This window comes from Anser brachyrhynchus (genome assembly GCF_964034855.1).
Source record: "Anser brachyrhynchus genome assembly, chromosome: 27".
Lineage (NCBI taxonomy): Eukaryota > Metazoa > Chordata > Aves > Anseriformes > Anatidae > Anser > Anser brachyrhynchus.
In genome coordinates this window covers 4,474,022-4,490,937 of record NC_137720.1, presented here as the reverse complement: position 1 = coordinate 4,490,937, position 16,916 = coordinate 4,474,022, and the positions used below count along the sequence as shown (strand labels likewise).

The window sequence follows — 16,916 nt, the reverse complement described above, 5'->3', positions numbered from 1 at the left end:
ACAGTCTGGCCCCCCGGCGAGCAATCCTCCCCTCCTCTGCGCAGCCCGGTGCGCGGGGAGCCGCGGGCACCCACGGCAAGGGATGTGCTCCCGGGTCGGTCGGGGCGAAGGAACCCGCAGTTCGGGCTGGGGTGCGGATGATTAAAACTCCTCTCTTTAACGAAGCCCTCGGGCTGGGAGTGTTAGATGCTGTCGGGGCGTTTTCCAGTTCGTTTTATCCCTGCCTTAGCATTGTGTTTCCAAGCGGGATGCAAACACGGGGAGGAACAGACAGAGGGTGATCCGTGCCGATGGCCGTGGGGCAGCAGCTCCGGGAGGCAAGCAGAAAAATCCTGCCAGACGTTGGCCGGGGCGAGCGAGCCCCTTCCCGGCGGCTTCCCGGGGCCGTGCCGGGGGGACACACTCGGCCTCGTGGCTGCCCGCTCCCACCTCCAGAGCCTTCTCCTGCTCGGGTGGCTCTGAACCGGCGCCGCCTTTCTGCAGCCGCCTGGCCCGCAGCCTCCCGATTTCCACCACCCCAAATCAGCGGCTGCGAGAAAGCCCCAAACTCCCACCGCTCCCGGCAGGGAAATAACGAAGTCCAGCTTCCTCCCCATCCTAGCCGGGGCGGGGAGAGAGAGCAGGAGAGCGCCTGCTGGAAGCCTCCCCGCTAACCTCGGTGAGCAGGAAGAGGCGTGCGCCCGTTCCCGGGGAGGTGGCCCCGCTCCAGCGCCCCGGCTCCGCTGGGGTTTGTGCAGCTGCAGCCCGAGAGCTCACCGCCGCTCGGCTCGCGGCCGCTGGCACTCGCACGCTCGCTTCCTGTCCCAGCCTCCCGCTGCGAGGGGCTCGGTGACGGTGAGGCCGAAGGCAGCCGGTGCTGGGAGGCAGCGGGGACGGGCTGGGACTTCCCCACTGCCGCTCCAGCTGGCGCCGGGGGGAAGGAGGCCGCTTCCCTGCGCTCCTCGCCTGCCCGGAGCCTCCCGTGGAGCCGGGGGGTGGGTGTAAAACCCCAAATCCCCAGCTCCTCCAGGGAGCGGGAGCGGCCGTGGAGGCTGGGCAGGGACGTGGGGGGGCCTGGGGGCCTGGTGCCGGCGTGCCAGGAGCCGGCGGTGGCATTTGGCTGCTGGTGGTGGTGGGTTCTCAGGAATAACGCGCGCGGACTTGGCGTGGGGTTAAAATCCTGCTGGGCCTGGAGGACGCGTTGCGCGACGGCTGGCGGAGGGGAAGCCCCTGCGTTCGCCTGGCGCCCAGGCGCAGACCTGGAGCCTTCGTGCGCCTGGGGCTGTGCATAGCTGGGGGCTTACGGCTCCCCAGCCCTTCTGCCGTTTGGCAAATTCCTTTGTCATAGCTCACTGGGGTGATCTGAGGCTGGCTGCATCATTTGCTGTACATCCTCTCCAGCTGAGGAGTGCGGTTGCTGCGAGGGGCTGAAGGCTCCCCTGGCACTCGGACACCTGGAGGCCAGCAGCGTCTCGGCCCCAAGGGGAACAGCGACACCCAGAACAAAACCCGGTGCTGCTGGCTTCCACCTTAGGGACCGGGACATCCCCCGGTGGATTTGGGGATGCGGGAGGCACGCAGCCTGTGTCCCCCAGTGCTCCAGGCTGAGGGCGGCAGCTGGGGACTGGGGTTTACCAGCGGAGCACGGCGCTCCTTCCTTGAGGGCAGGAGCATCTGGCAGAGGGCAGCAGCACCTCCAGCCAGCTCCTTTCCGTTTTCTCGTGCCTGAGCCCTTTTTGCTGCGCGTTCGCCAAGCAGCGTCCCGGTGCTGCTGGCGCTCGAGCACTAACATCCATCATCCGGCCGCGGTCTGCGGAGCGCTCGGAAATCTGGTGCTATTTTCAGTCCGTTTTCCAAGTCGAGATTATTGGCTCATGGGCATCTGTTCCCAGATGGAGAACATGTGGCCGGTTCCTGCGAGGGGAAGGGAACGGCCCCGCTCGTAAAGCAGCGGGGGGGGATGAGCGAGGGAATATCTTCTCGGAGCCTGCGAGGTGCTGCGGGGGGGAGCGGGCCCCGGGGGCTCGCGTCGTCGGGGCCGCCCGGAAAACCCTCGGCAAGCAGAGCGCGCGCGGTGGCGGTGCTTGCGGTGGGAGGTCGCCTCTGCTGGCTTCTCAGTCGTGGGGAAAGTCCAGAAACCTGGAGGCAGGACCGAGGCTCAGCCCCGCCGCTGTTTGCACTGCCGCGCGCTTCACAGCCCCGCTCGCTTTGGGAAGCGAGGAGCGGGTAATAAACTTTCCGTGGTGATTTCCTAGGCAAACGGTCATCGTGCTAAAACTGGAGAAGCCCTGGGGGGGGTTCCTGAAAATCTCCCTGCCTCGAACGGAGCGCTCGCGAGATGTAACGGCACGCAACCGGGGAGGCAACAAACCCAGAGCTCCGATTCAAAGGGATATTTGCGAAGCAGCTTTTCCAGCCGCGCATTCCCCGGCGGAGCGTGTCAGCGCGCAGCAAGCCGCCTGCTGCTCTCCGAAGCCGGCCGGGCCGAGCCGCAGCCGCGACCCGCGGGTGAAGCGGCGCTCCCCTCGCCCCACGCTCAGCTTGCTCCTCGTTAAGTTGCGGGGGCAGAGGCGTTGATTTGTTTTGTTGCTAAGATTCGCGTTCCCTTTGTGGGAATAAAGCAAATTCTGTTTGGTTTAGGTTCTCTATAGCTTCAAAGGCAAATCGAATCTGGGTTGCCAGCTCCTTTTTGTGTAGCGGGAGATGCCTGTTTTCCATCCCAGCCCGTCCATGGTCTGCAGCTCAATAGCACATCCTAGACAATGGCTTTAGAAAGCAGACGCCTGCATTTTGGACCCACAGTGCTGAGGCACCGCCAAGCGATGCGCGGGGTGCCAGAATTTTGTGCGCATGGGGAGAGAGAGAAGGAGGAGGAGGAGGAAGGCAGACTTGCTCTGATGGGATGTTTCCAAGGAGATCGCGGTAATGATCTCGCGTTTCCATACAGCTTTTCATCCCCCCGCGAAGCGTTCTCGCTCGTAAGCAGACATTACGCGCGCCCTGTGCAGCGCCTGGCCCTAAAACTGCCGAGCCGAGGCCGTGGTGCTGCCGAGGGGGCTCGGCCGGGGTGCAGCCGCCGTCCGTCCCCATCCGTCCCCATCCGTCCCCATCCCTCCACAGCCCCGTGCCTTCAGCCTTGCAGCCGCCGTGCCCAGCACGCCGCTGTGCGGAGCGACCTTGCAGCCGCGTAATGGCACATGGGGACGGCTCGCTGCTGCCCCAACTCAGTGCCGCCCCTGGGACACACACCGGCACCGGGCCGGCGGGGTGAGAGCCCCGTTTCGAGGCGTTGGGGTCTCAGCAGGGCGGTTTCCTCGGCTCCCCGTGGTTTTCCCTTGGCCGAGGTGTCGGGGGCCGCACGAGCCCCAAGCAGATGGCTGGGCTCCTGCGCCGTGCTTGCCTGCGTCCTCCCGAGCGTCTCTCGCTCCCCAGGATGAAGAAAGGAAGTCTGGAGCGCTGGGTTTGCGAAAGCCACAATTGCTTTATGCTTTCTCTTTTTTTTTTTTTCTTTTCCTGCCCTGGAATTTTTCCCTGGCCTGAAGAATTTTTAAACTAAAACATGGTGAGGAGAGAACAAGGAGGGGAACAGGGAGAGGAGTGGGGAGAAAAAGCCTGCTTTCAAAACCAGAATGATTTCAAGGAGAAGTGAAAGTTAATGCGTGTCTGTAAGATTCCAGCTAATTCTACCTCATTTTATCAAGAGGAGAAAATACCTTTCCTAAGGCTCTTTTCAGCAAACCCCTGGTTTTACGAGTAGAAGCTTTGGGTTGAAAAATACCAAGAAACGTGGAAGTAAAAGGCAAGCGCTGCATGCGGATGCCCTCCCTGGCCGATCCTGCAGCGCAGGGCTGAGGTCGTGTCGCAGCTCGGAGCTCAGCAGAGGTGGGATTTTGAGTGGAAGGGGCCAGGTTCAGCCCAAACCCAAGCCCTCCAGCCGGAGGACGGGTTGCGTAAAGCTGCGGCGATGGAAGCAGGAGGCAGAGCGGGTGCGCAGGTGGAGAGGGGAGGTGGAGGCAGAGGAGGAGGTGGCTGACGGGGCCTCGCGGGGCGAGCACCACAAACCTCACCGGCCGGGAGCGCTCGTCCTGTCCTGCTTCATAAACCAGCGTGCTGCCTGGCGTTGCCCGGCACCGCTGTCCCGCTCCTGACCCGCAACCGGCCCTCGGAGGGTTTGCGCCGGTGCTGGTAGCCGCGAGGTGCCATCGGTAACACCTTTCTGCCCACGCTTCGTCCTCCCCAGGCTTCATCCCCTGCCGAAATCTCCCCCTGCCACGTCCTGCGACACGGGGAGCCCGAGGTGAGCGGCCGCCCTCAGCGGGCCGGCCTCAGGCTGCCCTCCCAGGGCAGTACGCTTGGCAGGTAGATGAGGCGTTGTTAGAAAAATTGCTGAAATCCATCGCCTGTAAGGTTCACTGGGCAGAGATCTTCTGGATCGCGCTCCGTTTCATACTGGAGCAGAAAAAATACTTAACGGTAATTTTTTCAATGACTTTCCAATTTTTTTTTTTTCTCTCTTGGTAAACTGTCTGCAACCACTTACAGTGTTCCTGAAGGGATTAATTACTCGCTGGAGCTCATTGTGTGTATTTCAGCCTCAGAACCGTTGGATGTGTTGCCTGGTTTGGATCGAGCTCGGGGGTCACGTGGCGTTCCTTTTTTCATCCTTTTTCCCTGCTCTGTTGTATCTGTCAGGCTCCCGGTGCGAGAGCTCTCGTTTACCGATTCAATAGCCGCTTTGTTGGTGCGCTGCACATTATCACAGGCGACTTTCCTGCTCCGCGCTCATTGTCGGAGGAAAGCGCATCCAGAAAAAGACAAATCGCTTCCTTGTTTGAGTGACTTTTGGCTGCTGCTTTCCCCACGACGCAGCGCTGGCTCGGCTTTTCCTCCGGCAGCCGCGGCTCCGGGTTGTGTGTCGTCAGCGCTTGGACAGGCCCCTGGAGCGAATTCGGAGAGCCGAGCTCGAAGCGCATCGCAGCGCCGATTCCCACGGCGGAGAGGGCAGCTGCCGCGCGAAGGTGGGACGCGGGGAGGGGGATAAATCCCGGCCGCAGCCCCCACCACGCCGTCCCCGGGAGGGCGATGCTGGCGTGGGGATCCTTCCAGCTTGGCGGGGAGCGTCCCAAAGTGTCCGTGCTGCGGCGCGTGGCTCGGCGCTCCCGGCACGCTTGAACGTTCCCCTGGGGAACTGCTGCTTGTGCAGGGGCACGGGGCGGGCGCCCACTCTCCTGTCCCACGTCTGAGTGCCTGGGCGAGCCCAGGTGCTGTCACCTTCCCTCTGCTGGCCTGTCACCGCGTGGCACTCAGCGGTGCGCGATGGGGAGCTGGCACGGCCCCGAGTGGTGCCGGGGGCTAGGAGGGGACGCGTCCTGCCCAGGTGCTGCTCAGTCCTGGTGCTCTGCTGCAGGGCCCCGGTTCCTCCCCGTGAGCGGCTCGACTGAAACCCCTCAGTTTGGTGCAGACGCCTTTTCCAACAGGTTTCCTGCCCCGCCCGTTCACAGCAAAACTTGGACGCGTGTGGCAAAACAACTGCCCCTTGCACCGAGTCCTAGAGCATGTCGGAGTCGATCCCCTCGCCGTCACGCGCAGCCCTGGCCACAGATCTGCGTGCAGATGGCGGAGGTGAGATGAGGAAAGCTTCTCGATGCCTTCCCCAGCCCTGCCGTGGCACCTGGGCAGGGCTCTGCGTGCTTTGGGGTCGGTGGAGGAGAGCAGGACGTGAAGGGACCGGGCAGCACCTCCCACAGCGGTGGCACAGAATCCCCCTTCCCTCTTGGGGCACACCAGAAGGAAGTCAGGTCTTCTGTTAGAGGTAAGAAGAACCTGTCCCTTCTCTGCAAATGCCCTTTGTTAGGAAAAAACGCAACCCTTGCTTAAGAAAAGCTTTTCCGAGCAGCGGGGAGGCACCGCGGGCACTGCGGAGAGGTGGGGCAGGCCTGGAGGCAGCGGGAGGACGGACGGAGCAGGTCCTGCTGCCGCTGCGCTCCCAGCGGGGAAGCGGCAGCGCTAAGAATAGACAACTCACGCACGCGCTTCCCTTCGCGGGGGTGCTGGAGGCACCGCGCAGCAATTAGCACGAGTCCCCGGCTCCCTGATGCCGTACGGGGGGTGCCTGCGCCCCGCTCCGGGCAGGGCCCCGGGGCTGCCTGCTCCTGCTGGGAGGGGGGGGCGCAGGGTTCGGTGCGGCACGGGCAGACCCGCGGTGCCTCCTTCTAACAAATCCGCCACCGCCGCTTTGCGCCGCGTCGTGCGTAGGGGAGCGTGCACAGGTTTGCCCCGGGGTGAGTGGCTCCAGGCCGCGGGGCGGGACCCCAAAACGTGCGATGAGCGCCGCAGTCCTCGGCCGCGATTTGCAGCGGGGGAATCGTGCCCCGTGCCTGGCAGGAGCAGCCCCCCAGGCACCCCGCGAGGGGCACGAGCTGCGCGCCCGCAGGCTGCGGCTCCCGGTGCCGGGCTGGATTTGGCACCTGGCCCTCCTGCGAGGCTGGGGGGGGAGAAGAGCTCCCCGCTCCCCGCGGTGCTGCCGGCAGGGGGTCCGGTTACCCCCGCGGGCGCACAATGGCCGTTTATCTCCGGGAGAAAAGCCCTGGTAACGCAGGGCAGAGCGTGAAGGGCTGATTAGGGGGTGCGCGGGGAAGGGCGGCGGGGTCGCGTGCAGGCACTTCCCTTCCCATTTCCAGGGCTTTCCACGGTAATGGCTCCTATTTTCCTCCGTTGTTAGGACGTCACTCACACGCGGCTCGAGCAACATCTGTCAAAACACGTCCCCCTTGTCCTTGGCGCTCCCGGGGAAGAGGGATCCGTTGGCCCCCTAATGAGCCTGACATCAATTAATCATCAGCCTAAAAATTAGCATTGTGGCAGCGTACTTCGGAGGGAAGCGATTCCCCAGATGGAAGTAAAAATAGCCTGGGTTATCTCCCTCCCCCTGGAGGGGGTGGCAACAATAGAGCCACAAAGCAGCCTGCAGCTAACGTCGGCTGGGTTCGCCCCCCGGGGCTGTCCCGGGGACACCAGGACGGGCGTCACCGGCGCCTCAAGGACGTGGCCTGCTCCAGGCACGCCGTCCCTTGCCTCTACTCCAGGGTGGCAGCACCAGAGCCTGCGGCACCTTGGTGAGCTCTGAATTCAGGAGCTCTGCCATGGCGAGAGGTCTCTGGAGCCCCCTCGCCAAGAGGTGACGGTGGCTGGGACCTCCCCTGGAAGTCGGCAGTGACCCGGTCCTTCCGCCCATGCTGTGCTGGGAGTTTTCGCGGTCGGAGGTGCTCCCTGCAAAGGCAGGCTGCTCGTCCTCGCTCCCAGTGGGCCGTAACCCAAAGGAGCAGCTCTGCCGCCCGTGGCCCTGTGCAGTTTGGGTTTCTGAGCTTGGTTTTTGAGCTGCTGCCTTCCCCACCGCTGCCTGCGTCTTGGGTCTGTTGTGGCGGCTCTGCTAAGCGGCTCAGCGAGAGGACGCGCTGGGCAGGGCACATCTGCGGGTTGCGGCTGGCTGGAGAGCGAGGGAGGACATTTTGCGTTCTTGCTGGAGACGCACGAGGGCTCCTTGGCTGGCCGGGTGATGGACGGACAGACCAAGTGTCTACCAGAGCCGCAGAGCCCAGCTGAGGCCGCGGAGAATTGTGTTTGCAACGCATTGCTCTGCACAAAGCTCTCAGTCACAAGGAGAAGGGGACAAAAGGCTCCCTGTTCGCTCCGTCCCAGTGGGTGCAATTCCAACAGTTAAAAAGCAAATGTGAGTTGTTTGTCTCTGAATATAAAGCTTCCCCAAGCATGGCTGCGTTCTGGCCGGGAGCAGGGGGTTTGGCTGCACTAATGACTGTGCTCTCGCTTGGAGCGCTGCTCCCTGCAAATTGGAGCCGGCGCAAGCCAGGAGCTGCCCGGCCGGGGCCCTTCCCCTCAGTCCTGGGTACGGGGACGTGGGCTGAGAAGGGGACAGGGACGTGGGGTGATAAACCCCATTTCGGCCAGCCCCGGGCTCACGGCAGGCAGTGAGAGCAAGGGGGAATGGGCACAGGGGCTCTGCCCGCCAGCAGCGCCGCTCTCCTGGGTGGCTGCCACCCGCGAGCGTCCTGCCAGCACCGAGTGTCCTCTCTCGGCCCTCCAGCCCCTGCTCAAGGGGTTCGTTGTCCTCGGCGAGGACGCGAACGGCAGAAGGGAGCCTCGGGCAGGGCGGGCTGGCTCCTGGAGCATCGTCAGATCTGCTGATCTGGGGCATATGACCGCGAGTCAGCGCGCGGCTACCGCAGGCCGGGAGCTCCCGAGTCCTTCACTCTCTCCACGGGTGCTCGCGGCAGGGCCCGCCCGGCCGTGCCAGCACCTGGGGCAGGGAGGTGGGTGCTTGTAACGCCGCTGCGGGGCCCCGGTGTGAGTGTGGGTCTGGAGGAGCGACTCCGAGCCCCGTGCTGCAGCCAGGCTCGGTGCACGGCCGCGTCTTGGAGCACCCGCGGCGATAACGGGGCCGTTGAGGCGGTGACGGCGCACGTGGCCGGCGGACGAGCGTGCCCGATCCTGAACAGGCGCTCTCTGTGGCTGCGTGCAGCTCCCGGCGGCACGTACTGCTTCACCCCGAATTTGGGGAGGCCGAAGGGTGCCAGGCTTCGTCCTTGCAGCGGCAGAGGGTGCTGCATCCTGACTCAGGGGGCTCTGCTCGCTGCTGGGGCCGCCCGGGGGTGCTCTGCGCCCCCCAGAGCCGCTGCCTGGGCTGCTGGGGCAGGGCTGTGCCAGGAGAGCGGGTGGCTCTGGGCAATGGACCTGCCATCGGCCACTTTTCTTCCACCCCGCTCTCGGATCGCTGCAGGAACCCAGCTCGGTCCTTGAGACCAAGCCAGAAGCGGGCGCGGGACCCCCGGCACCCAAACCCCCTCCTCCGCCAGGCAGAGCTCGGCGCGGGGCGCGGCGACGTCCCCAGATGTGCGGCACATCTGGAGGGCGTCGGAGCAGTGAAGTGAAGGGCTGATTTGTGCTATAGAAACCCGCAGTTCCTTCCTTTGATCCTGTGAATCAGCCCATTGCCTCCTCGGATAAAGCCCCATTTATCTCTTGCTCTCCCCAGGAACTTTGAACGCGCACCAGCTCGCGGCTCCGCGGCAGCAGAGAGCTCAGCTCGCCCGGCTTTCTCTTCCGCTGCGCTGCTGAAGCAGAATCAGGTGAAATCGCTATGGCAACTGGCAGATGACAGCGAGTCTTGTTGCCTTGGAAATGAGACCGAAAAAAAAAAAAAAGCCCAAAGAGCCATCTGGAATTTTGAATTTCCACAATGTCCGACCCGCGGCTCGTGACGTGTGGGGAGCATGAACCTGCTGCCGCTGGCTGCTCCGGGGCCCCCAGGCCCGCCCGCACCTTCTGCCTCGAGGTTTTTCTTTTCTGCTTTTGTCCCCCTGGTCCTGTTCCTTTCTCTTTCCTTTTTGCGTGAGGTCTGCAGCATCCCCTCGAGCGTCTGCTGGCGGCTGTTAGAGGCGGCGTGTCGCAGCGGCGAGGGGCTCGGGGCACCTCAAACCCCAGGGCTGAGCGTTGCTAGCCAGGGGATGCGCGGGGCAGCCCGGCGCTCGCAGGCAGAAATAACGCGGTGCCCCAAGGGGACAGCGAATCCAGGGAAGGGGGAAACTGAGGCACGGAGCGACGCATGCCGGGACTGACCCTGCTCTGCAGGGCAGCGGGCTGGGCACCGACCCCAGCTGCACGCACCGCTCGCAGCGTGTGCGTCCCAGGGCGGGCAGACGGTGCCACCGCGCGCCCCGCGTCCCTGTGCTTGCTCTCCAGAAGCCGGCGAGCACCCCGGGGCACCCCTGGGCGTGCAGATCGGGGCGAGCCCCCGCCCTCTGCCATCCATCCCGCCCTGCTCCCAGGCTGCCGGCGTTTCCGCCGTGTTAGTTTGGAACCCGCAGTGCCGGGGATGGGAGCGTCGGGACGCTCCCGCTTCCTCCGCCGCGGGGTGAGAGCGGCTGTGCCACGGGGCAGGGCCCGCCCCGGCGGGGGGATTTTGGGCACCCCGGGGGCTGGCTCCTGGTGTGGGGGCGCGGAGCGAGGCGTGGAGGAGGGACGTGCCGAGCAGCTTGAAGCTGTCGTTAAAGAAAAAGGAGCTGCGATTTGGACGCGCAGGTGGGGTGCTTCGGGGCCAAGCGCAGCATCCATTGAAAGAAACCCGCAAATGGGCCGGAGGCCCAGTCTGGATCTCTCCAGCGGGTTCACTTGGAAAGTCGTGTATGGGAGAGACCCAATTAACTAGATTTATGGCCGCTCTAGCCTGAGAAAGTCTGAATCCCTTTTAAAAGCTTGGCTTGCTGGAGCCAGACCGGGTTCAGGCTCCAGGTCTCCCAGCCCTGCCCTCATTAGGAGAAGCGATTCACAAGGCTTAGCAGCGGCCCTCGCCCCAGAAGTGCTGATTCGGCTGAAGTCCTGGCCTGTCGCCGCCGCGCTGCTGCTCATTTTCTTCCCTCGCCTGCCGGCGGGGAGCCGACGGCCCCTGCGCGCGCCGCGGGGCTGCACCAGCCCGCTCTGGGAGGGGAGCGGGGCGGCGCGGCGCAGCGATGGGTGCTGCCGTGGGTATGGGGACAGGCACGGTTATGGGGACGGCCCTGGTTGTGGGGACAGCTGCTGCTACGGGTATGGTGTGGTTGTAGGGGATGGGGCTTCCTTCCCGGCTGCCGTTGGAGGGCCATCTTTTAGTGGATCCAGCCTGACAAGAGATGCGGGGTGGCTCTGCAAAGCGGGGTCCTGGCCTCTCTTCTTCTCTCGCTGTGTCCCAGGAGGGGACAGCGCTCACCGGGAGGCTCGGGCCACGCGTCGGGCACGCTGTCCCCATCAGCGGGCGGCTCTGTGCCTCTGCATCCCCAGCAAAGAGCATCCCTGGCTCCGCCAGCCCAGGGCAGCTGCCTTTATCCAGGTTTCTGGGGACAGCACCCACACACCTCCCCTTGGTCTGCTCTGACACGGGGAGGCAGCGGGCTTGCGCTCTGTCCCGATACGGAGGAGTGGCCCGGAGGTTTTTGGGGTCCCACAGCATGCAGGGAGCTCAAGTCACACCAGGCTGCGGGGCTGTGGTGGGAAGAGCTCGAGCTGGCCCAGAAAACAAGGCCGGTGGGGGATGCAAGCGCCGGGGACCTGGCAGTTACCCCACAGAGTCCCGTTAGCGATCTCCACTGCTCATTTAGCCCGCTGGGTGGCTGCGGGGGGGAGGAAGAATGAATTAAACCAGGGGGAGAAGGGTTGCACGTCGCGACCATCCCCCTGCCCAGCCGTCCAGGAGCGTGAATCAGAGCTGCAAGAAACCTAAGATAAAGCCATTTGCCTCCAGATGGAAAGCCTCCGCTGTCGGCGGGCCGCGCCGGGGGAACCGACTCGCACGCTGCAGGCTGAGAAGGTTTGGGTCTTGCACCGGTCTTGGGCTCTCCCCCCAGCTGCGGCGGGCTCTGGGTGCCGGAGCAGAGGGTTTGGAAGGAAAACGCAGCAAAAAAGCCCGGGCTGGAGGCCGGAGGCAGCGTGGGCAGGGGCAGGAGGGCTCGGGCAGGCTCCCCACGGCCTCGATCCGTCCCGAAGCACAGCTGGGAGCACGGCCCAAGGCAGCGCACGTCTGCTCGGGGGTTTGCAGAGCCGGGGAGCCTCCGGTGCTCTGCAGGCACCTCGCTGCCCCCGGAGAGCTGCTTTTGTTGCCGAGTTTATTGGCGTTGTCTTCAGCGCACTGGAAGGAGTTGAGCAACGGGTAAAAAACGTTTCGCGGCCTGGGGAAAATTGTTACAGCTCCCGTGCAACAGGGGCCCACCGGAATGACTCACGAGCGCTGCGAGGCCTTTTATAGGAAATTCCTGCTTGCCGTGTAAAACCTCGCCGGGTCACCGGGAGTCCGTTCCCGGTCTGCTCTGGGGCGAGACCGCTCGGGGTGGGTCGGGGGCAAGAAAATTCACACGTGCGAGCGTCGCGCCGGCACCAGCGTGCCGAGCCAGCCCGGCAAGTGCACCCCTGGCGCATGCTGCCCACATGCGTGGCTGGCTGCGCGACTGCATCTGCTGCTGCCGTCCTCGTGCGTGCACGTCCGCACAGTCACAGGGGTGTGCACACACACACCTTCCCGCTGCCATGTGGCCCCCACATGAGCGCGCGCACGATGCGATCGAGCGCTCGGGCAGCGCGCGCACACCCCCTCCCCGGGTTTCCCTGCCAAGGCACATGGGGCGCACGTGTCCCGCGGCCGCGGAGCTGCCTGGCCGCAGAGGGAGGCGTTGGCCACATGCTCCTCTGAAAGGAGCCGTCGCGAGCCACTGGGAGCTGGTGATTTCCTCGTTCCCTGACGTACTTGGCCACGTCTGCAGCGCGAGGACGCGGCGGCGCCCCGTCGGGCGGGCAGGGAAGCCGGCAGCCCCGCGCCGGGCACGGCACACCGGGTGGGAGGGCGGCTGGGTCGGGATCCGGGCTTCCTGCCTCAGTTTCCCCTCCTGTGAATCAGCCGCATTTTGCTCGCTGACGTTGGAGGGAGCTGAGGGCGCTCAGGCGAGGGCTGGAGCTGCAGCGGGGCGAGGAGAGCTGCAGCAAGCGTGGCTGCAGGACGCAGCGGTTGGGGACGGTGGCGGTGTCACCTCCTGGGCGCGGCGGCGTTAGGGGGTGCTCAGACAGGGGCTGCAGTGGGACCGAGCCTGAAAGAGCGGCCGGGGGCTGCCAGCGGGGCTGTGCTCCAGAGCCGGGGTGGAGGAAACGGCCCTGAGCACGCGGCCCCGGCCGAGCAGGGGACACAGCGGGACACGTCACCGCCGGGGAAGCGAGCCCGGCCGAGGTGGGATGTCTGTCTGACCCGCTGCTCCGTGAGCCGGCAGCTGGAAACATCTGGCCGCAGCAGGCTTGCTAAATCGATGAGGGGAGGAATCCAGCGCGCTTGCGCCGTTCCCACACTCCAGCCTCTCCCGGCGGCTCCGGTTTCGGCTCGGCTCTGGCACGCAGCGGCTCGGCCAGCCCCGGTCACCTGGGAAAGGGACCCCGCTGCCGGGTGGTGCCACGGCGGGGCCAGGCTGCGGCCCCTCAGTGCCGGCAGGGGTGTGTGCGGAGGTGGGGGAGCAGCTCCCGGCGTTTGGCCCTCTCCCAGGTGAAAGCTGCGGCTTTTCCCACAGCATCTCCAGAGGTTGGAGCGACCTGGATGGCCGGCCAAAAATTTGGGCCAGGGGAGCGAACTGTGCCTGGGGGGGGGAGGTGGCTGGAGCCAGCGGGGATCAGGCTGGGAGAAGCTGGGGAGCCGGGTCCGTGCCAGCACCCCGAAACTGGGACCCCGCGGCCTCGCAGCGCGGCTGGGGACGCAGCGGGTGCTCGCGCGGCCGCTCCTCGGGAGGCAGCGCCAGCCCCACGCTGGCTTGGGGCCAGTGGGAACGGCCGCGGGTGGCCGCGGGGGAGGCAGCCGAGCGTTTTCGGGAGGGAGCCGCTGCTGAGCTGGCAGGGGCGGGAGCCCCAGGGGACCGAGGTGGCTCCTGCGTCCCGGCCCCTGTGTCCCGGCCTGCCCAGCCCGCGGGGACGCAGCGCTGCCAGCGGCGTGGGCAGCAGACAGAAAGCTGGGGCTGCCGCTCCTGTCCGCTGCTGCGGTGCTGAGCTCGGGGCCGTGGTGGAAGGAAACCGGGCTCCGTCACCTCCCATTGCCGTACAGACCGCACGTTTGGCACTGGTGGCCTTGGCCCCCTGCTTTCTGCCCTGCCTCCTCTGCGCCCTGTGCACAGAACCCAGCCCCGCACCCCTGCGCCCTCGCTGCCCGCACGTCCCCATCCCCGTCCCCGCTCTCCCATGAGGTGTGCGCGGTGCTGGGTGCCCCCGCGTCCCCGGCCCCGGCCAGGAGCTCTGCTGGTGCTCGCCTTTCGGTGCTGCAGGCTTTAACCTGCTTCATTTAACCTGTCTCATCGGGGCTGCTGCCGCTCGTCACCACCTTCCACACGGAGACCAGCGATGCTTCGGCATGGGGCAGCGCTGCCGAGCCCCTGGGCACTGCCTGCGGTGCCCGGGGACGTGGCTGGCACGTGGCAGGGACAAGGGGACACGGGCTCTGCTCGCGTGCTGGACACGTGGCCTTGGTGTCGTGGGGAGCCTGCCGGGGGGGTGTGCTGGGGGTGTCCCCCCGCTCCCCGCGGCTCTCACGGTGCCGTGGCAAATCCCGAAGCGCTGGGTGCCGCGGCGCGTTAGGAGGAGCCGCCTCCAGCGTCCCTCGCGCCCGCTGCCCTTTAAGCTGTCGCTGCACTTCAATGGCAAGCCGTGGCCACGGCTGAAAGGCCTGAAATCGGGGATCAAAGCCGTGCTGGCACGGCTGTTACCCGACGGGGAATGCACGTGAGCGGGCTGGGGACGCGGGGAGGCTGGAGCCGTGCCCCGAGCCCAGCAGCGCTGCCAGGGCTGCACCAGCTGCCGTGGAAGGGGAGCAGTGACCGCCCCCCCCATCCGTGTGCATGCACATGTGTGTGTGTGTGTTCACGTGCATGGGGGGCTCTAGGTGTGTGTGCACACTTGTGGGCATGGGAGCGCACCTGCAGGTCCGTTAGCGGGTGCGTGCACGTGTGAACGTGCTCCCAGCGTGGGGTTTTTGGAGCAGATGTCCCCGTCCCAGCGGGGTCCTGGCCCTGCTGCCCGGGGGTGCCGGGGCTGCTCAGGCCCCCGGTGTCCCTGCTTCTGGTCCCTCTGCCCTGCTCCTGGCCGCAGCACCCAGGGCGGTGGCGTTTAGTGGATGTGCGGTGATACCGACACCTGCGTCCAGCACGGGAGCCCTGCCCTGTCCCCTCCTGGCGGCAGGGTGGGACCTGGGGAGGGCCTTGGTTGGGAAAGCCACGCTCAGAGGTGTTTCGTCCCTTTAAAGCCACCTCCTTGTCCCTCCGCAGACCCCGAGTCCCAGAGGAAGAGGACGGTGCAGAATGTGCTGGACCTTCGGCAGAACCTGGAGGAGACCATGTCCAGCCTGCGGGGCTCCCAGGTGTCTCACAGGTGAGGCCCCAGCACCCCGCGTCCCCCTCCCCACAACCAGCACCTTCCCTTGGGGGTCCCGGGTGGGAGAGGGCGCTGGCTGTGCCCCGTGGCCTGGGCACCTGGCTCCGGCAGCGCCCCGGGGCCGACGTGGCTCATGGGTGCTGGGACGGCAGGGATGGGACAGGGGCAGCGGGTGGCACCGAGGGGAAGCCGATCGCCCCCGGCCCCAAAGCAGGAGGTGAGGGCTGGTCCCGGTGCTCAGCTGTCCCCGTGAGGACAAGAAGGGAGAGTATCTCCTGTGCCTGCCCCTGCCTGTGACTCGGTTTCCCTGCTGTATGTAGAGGTGAGGATAGAGCTGGCCAAGCACCTGGGCAGCACACGGGGAGGTGCCAGGAACCCTCCCGTGTCCAGGCTGCCACCCGGGCTGGGGTGACAGCACCCCGAGGGTGCAGCGTGGGGATGGAGGAGCTGTGGGCAGGGACACCGCTGGGCTGCCGAACCGGAGCCGGGTTCCTGCCTGCGTTCGTGTCTCCGACACCTGTCTGGGGCCACCGGTGTCCCCCCGGGGTCCCTGCGGGATTGCTGCTTTGCTCGGGATGCGCTCAGGTTCTGCCCGGCAGCTCCAGCCCCGTGCCTGGCAGTGGGTGGGGGGGGTGGGGGGCATCTCCCCAGGGCACCCTCCCAGCTCCGGCCCCGCAGTTACGAGCCTGGGCTCTGCAGGGAGACTGCGCCGGGTGTCGGCGAGGCCGGGAAGCGAGGAGCTGTGTGTCCTTCACTGGGTGTTTGTTGCCACCTCGTGGCCTCGCTGGATGCTTGATTTTGTGTTGGAAGGGGCGAGAACCTGCTGGACCTTCTAGGGGCTTCCTGTCCCCCCTCACCCACCACTGGCAATTACAGAGCTCCCCTGCGTGCCCCCCCCAGCCAGCTTTGTCCAGGCTGAAGAAGCCCGCTCCATTCAGCTCTTCGTCGCTCAGAAGCTTGCCAAGACCTTCATCATCCTCACTGCACTTTCCAGCTCTCTGAGCTGGAGGGAGCAGAGCGCTCGGGCACTGGGATTTGCATGGGGGCCGTGGCAATATTCCCCGAGCCGGCGATTTCCTGGAATTATCCATCACAGCTCTGCAATCTCTTCGCTCGGTGTAAGAGCCCGCTTGCAGCCCGGCGCTGCTCGCGCCGAGTCAGGGCTGCTTTGCATTTGCTTTGCATTCATCTGTGTCAAATTTCATCCGCTGCTTCCTCGGCGCGCTGCTCAGCTCAGCGGCTCCTTAGCAAATCCTCTGTCAGCCCCTGTCTTAGGGAAGTAGGGCAAGGATATTAAGGGCGATTAAATTAGTATTGCTGGTGGGTTTTGTCTCTTCGCCGTCACCTCCTTTCCTTGATGATTTGTGCGTGCATCCCATGGCTGAGGCCTCAGCCCTGTCCCTGCCACGGAGAAAACTGACCACTGAGAACTGGTGGGAGCAGCCCAGGGAAGCCTGCCCCTGCTTTCTGTCCCGTAAGGAGTTCCTACATCCGTGAGGGCTTTGCCTCGTAGCCCGTGGCAGCTGAGTTTATTTGGAAGCTGCATTTGGTGGGAGAGCTCACCGACCCGCAGCAGCCCCCACCTGCGTGCTGCAGGCATCCCTCCAGCAGCCCCACCACACCGCCGGGCTGCACCTCCCAGAGCCGGGCCAGCTCTCCCCCGGCTTTTCACCACCACGCAGACCCACTAGTTCTGCTCTCGGGAACAAGTTCCACAAGTGTGCCCGATACAGATGCTACCTGTGGGCCTCTGGGTGCGCCCCGGGTCTCCTCAAAACCGGAGCCGCTTCGGGCTCTATGGTGCTGGGCGGATGTGGCCGCGGTGCGAGGTCCACCGCTCCCCTCCAGGAGCACCAGGGGCAGGTTCTCTGGGGACCGGGGCCGTGGCGCGGGGACCCCTTCAGCTCCCCACAGCCAGCACGGACGTAGAAGTGCCCCCATCTGTCGCAGCTTTCTTCCTGGGGCACTCTGGCGGCTGGGTGTCCTCCTGGTGCACGCTCTCT

The 16,916-nt window shown here is 65.5% G+C and overlaps 1 protein-coding gene across 8 annotated transcripts in view; it reads left to right on the top strand.

The window, feature by feature from the left end:
* The window catches only part of NAV1 (neuron navigator 1), a 66,867-nt gene that overhangs the window by 21,855 nt on the left and 28,096 nt on the right, over positions 1-16,916 (top strand). For all 8 annotated transcript variants that reach the window (XM_080569027.1, XM_080569022.1, XM_080569021.1 and 5 more), the window contains one exon: positions 14,808-14,910. In XM_080569027.1, coding sequence (XP_080425153.1) covers positions 14,808-14,910 — 103 coding nt within the window. The remainder of the gene's footprint in view (positions 1-14,807; positions 14,911-16,916) is intronic.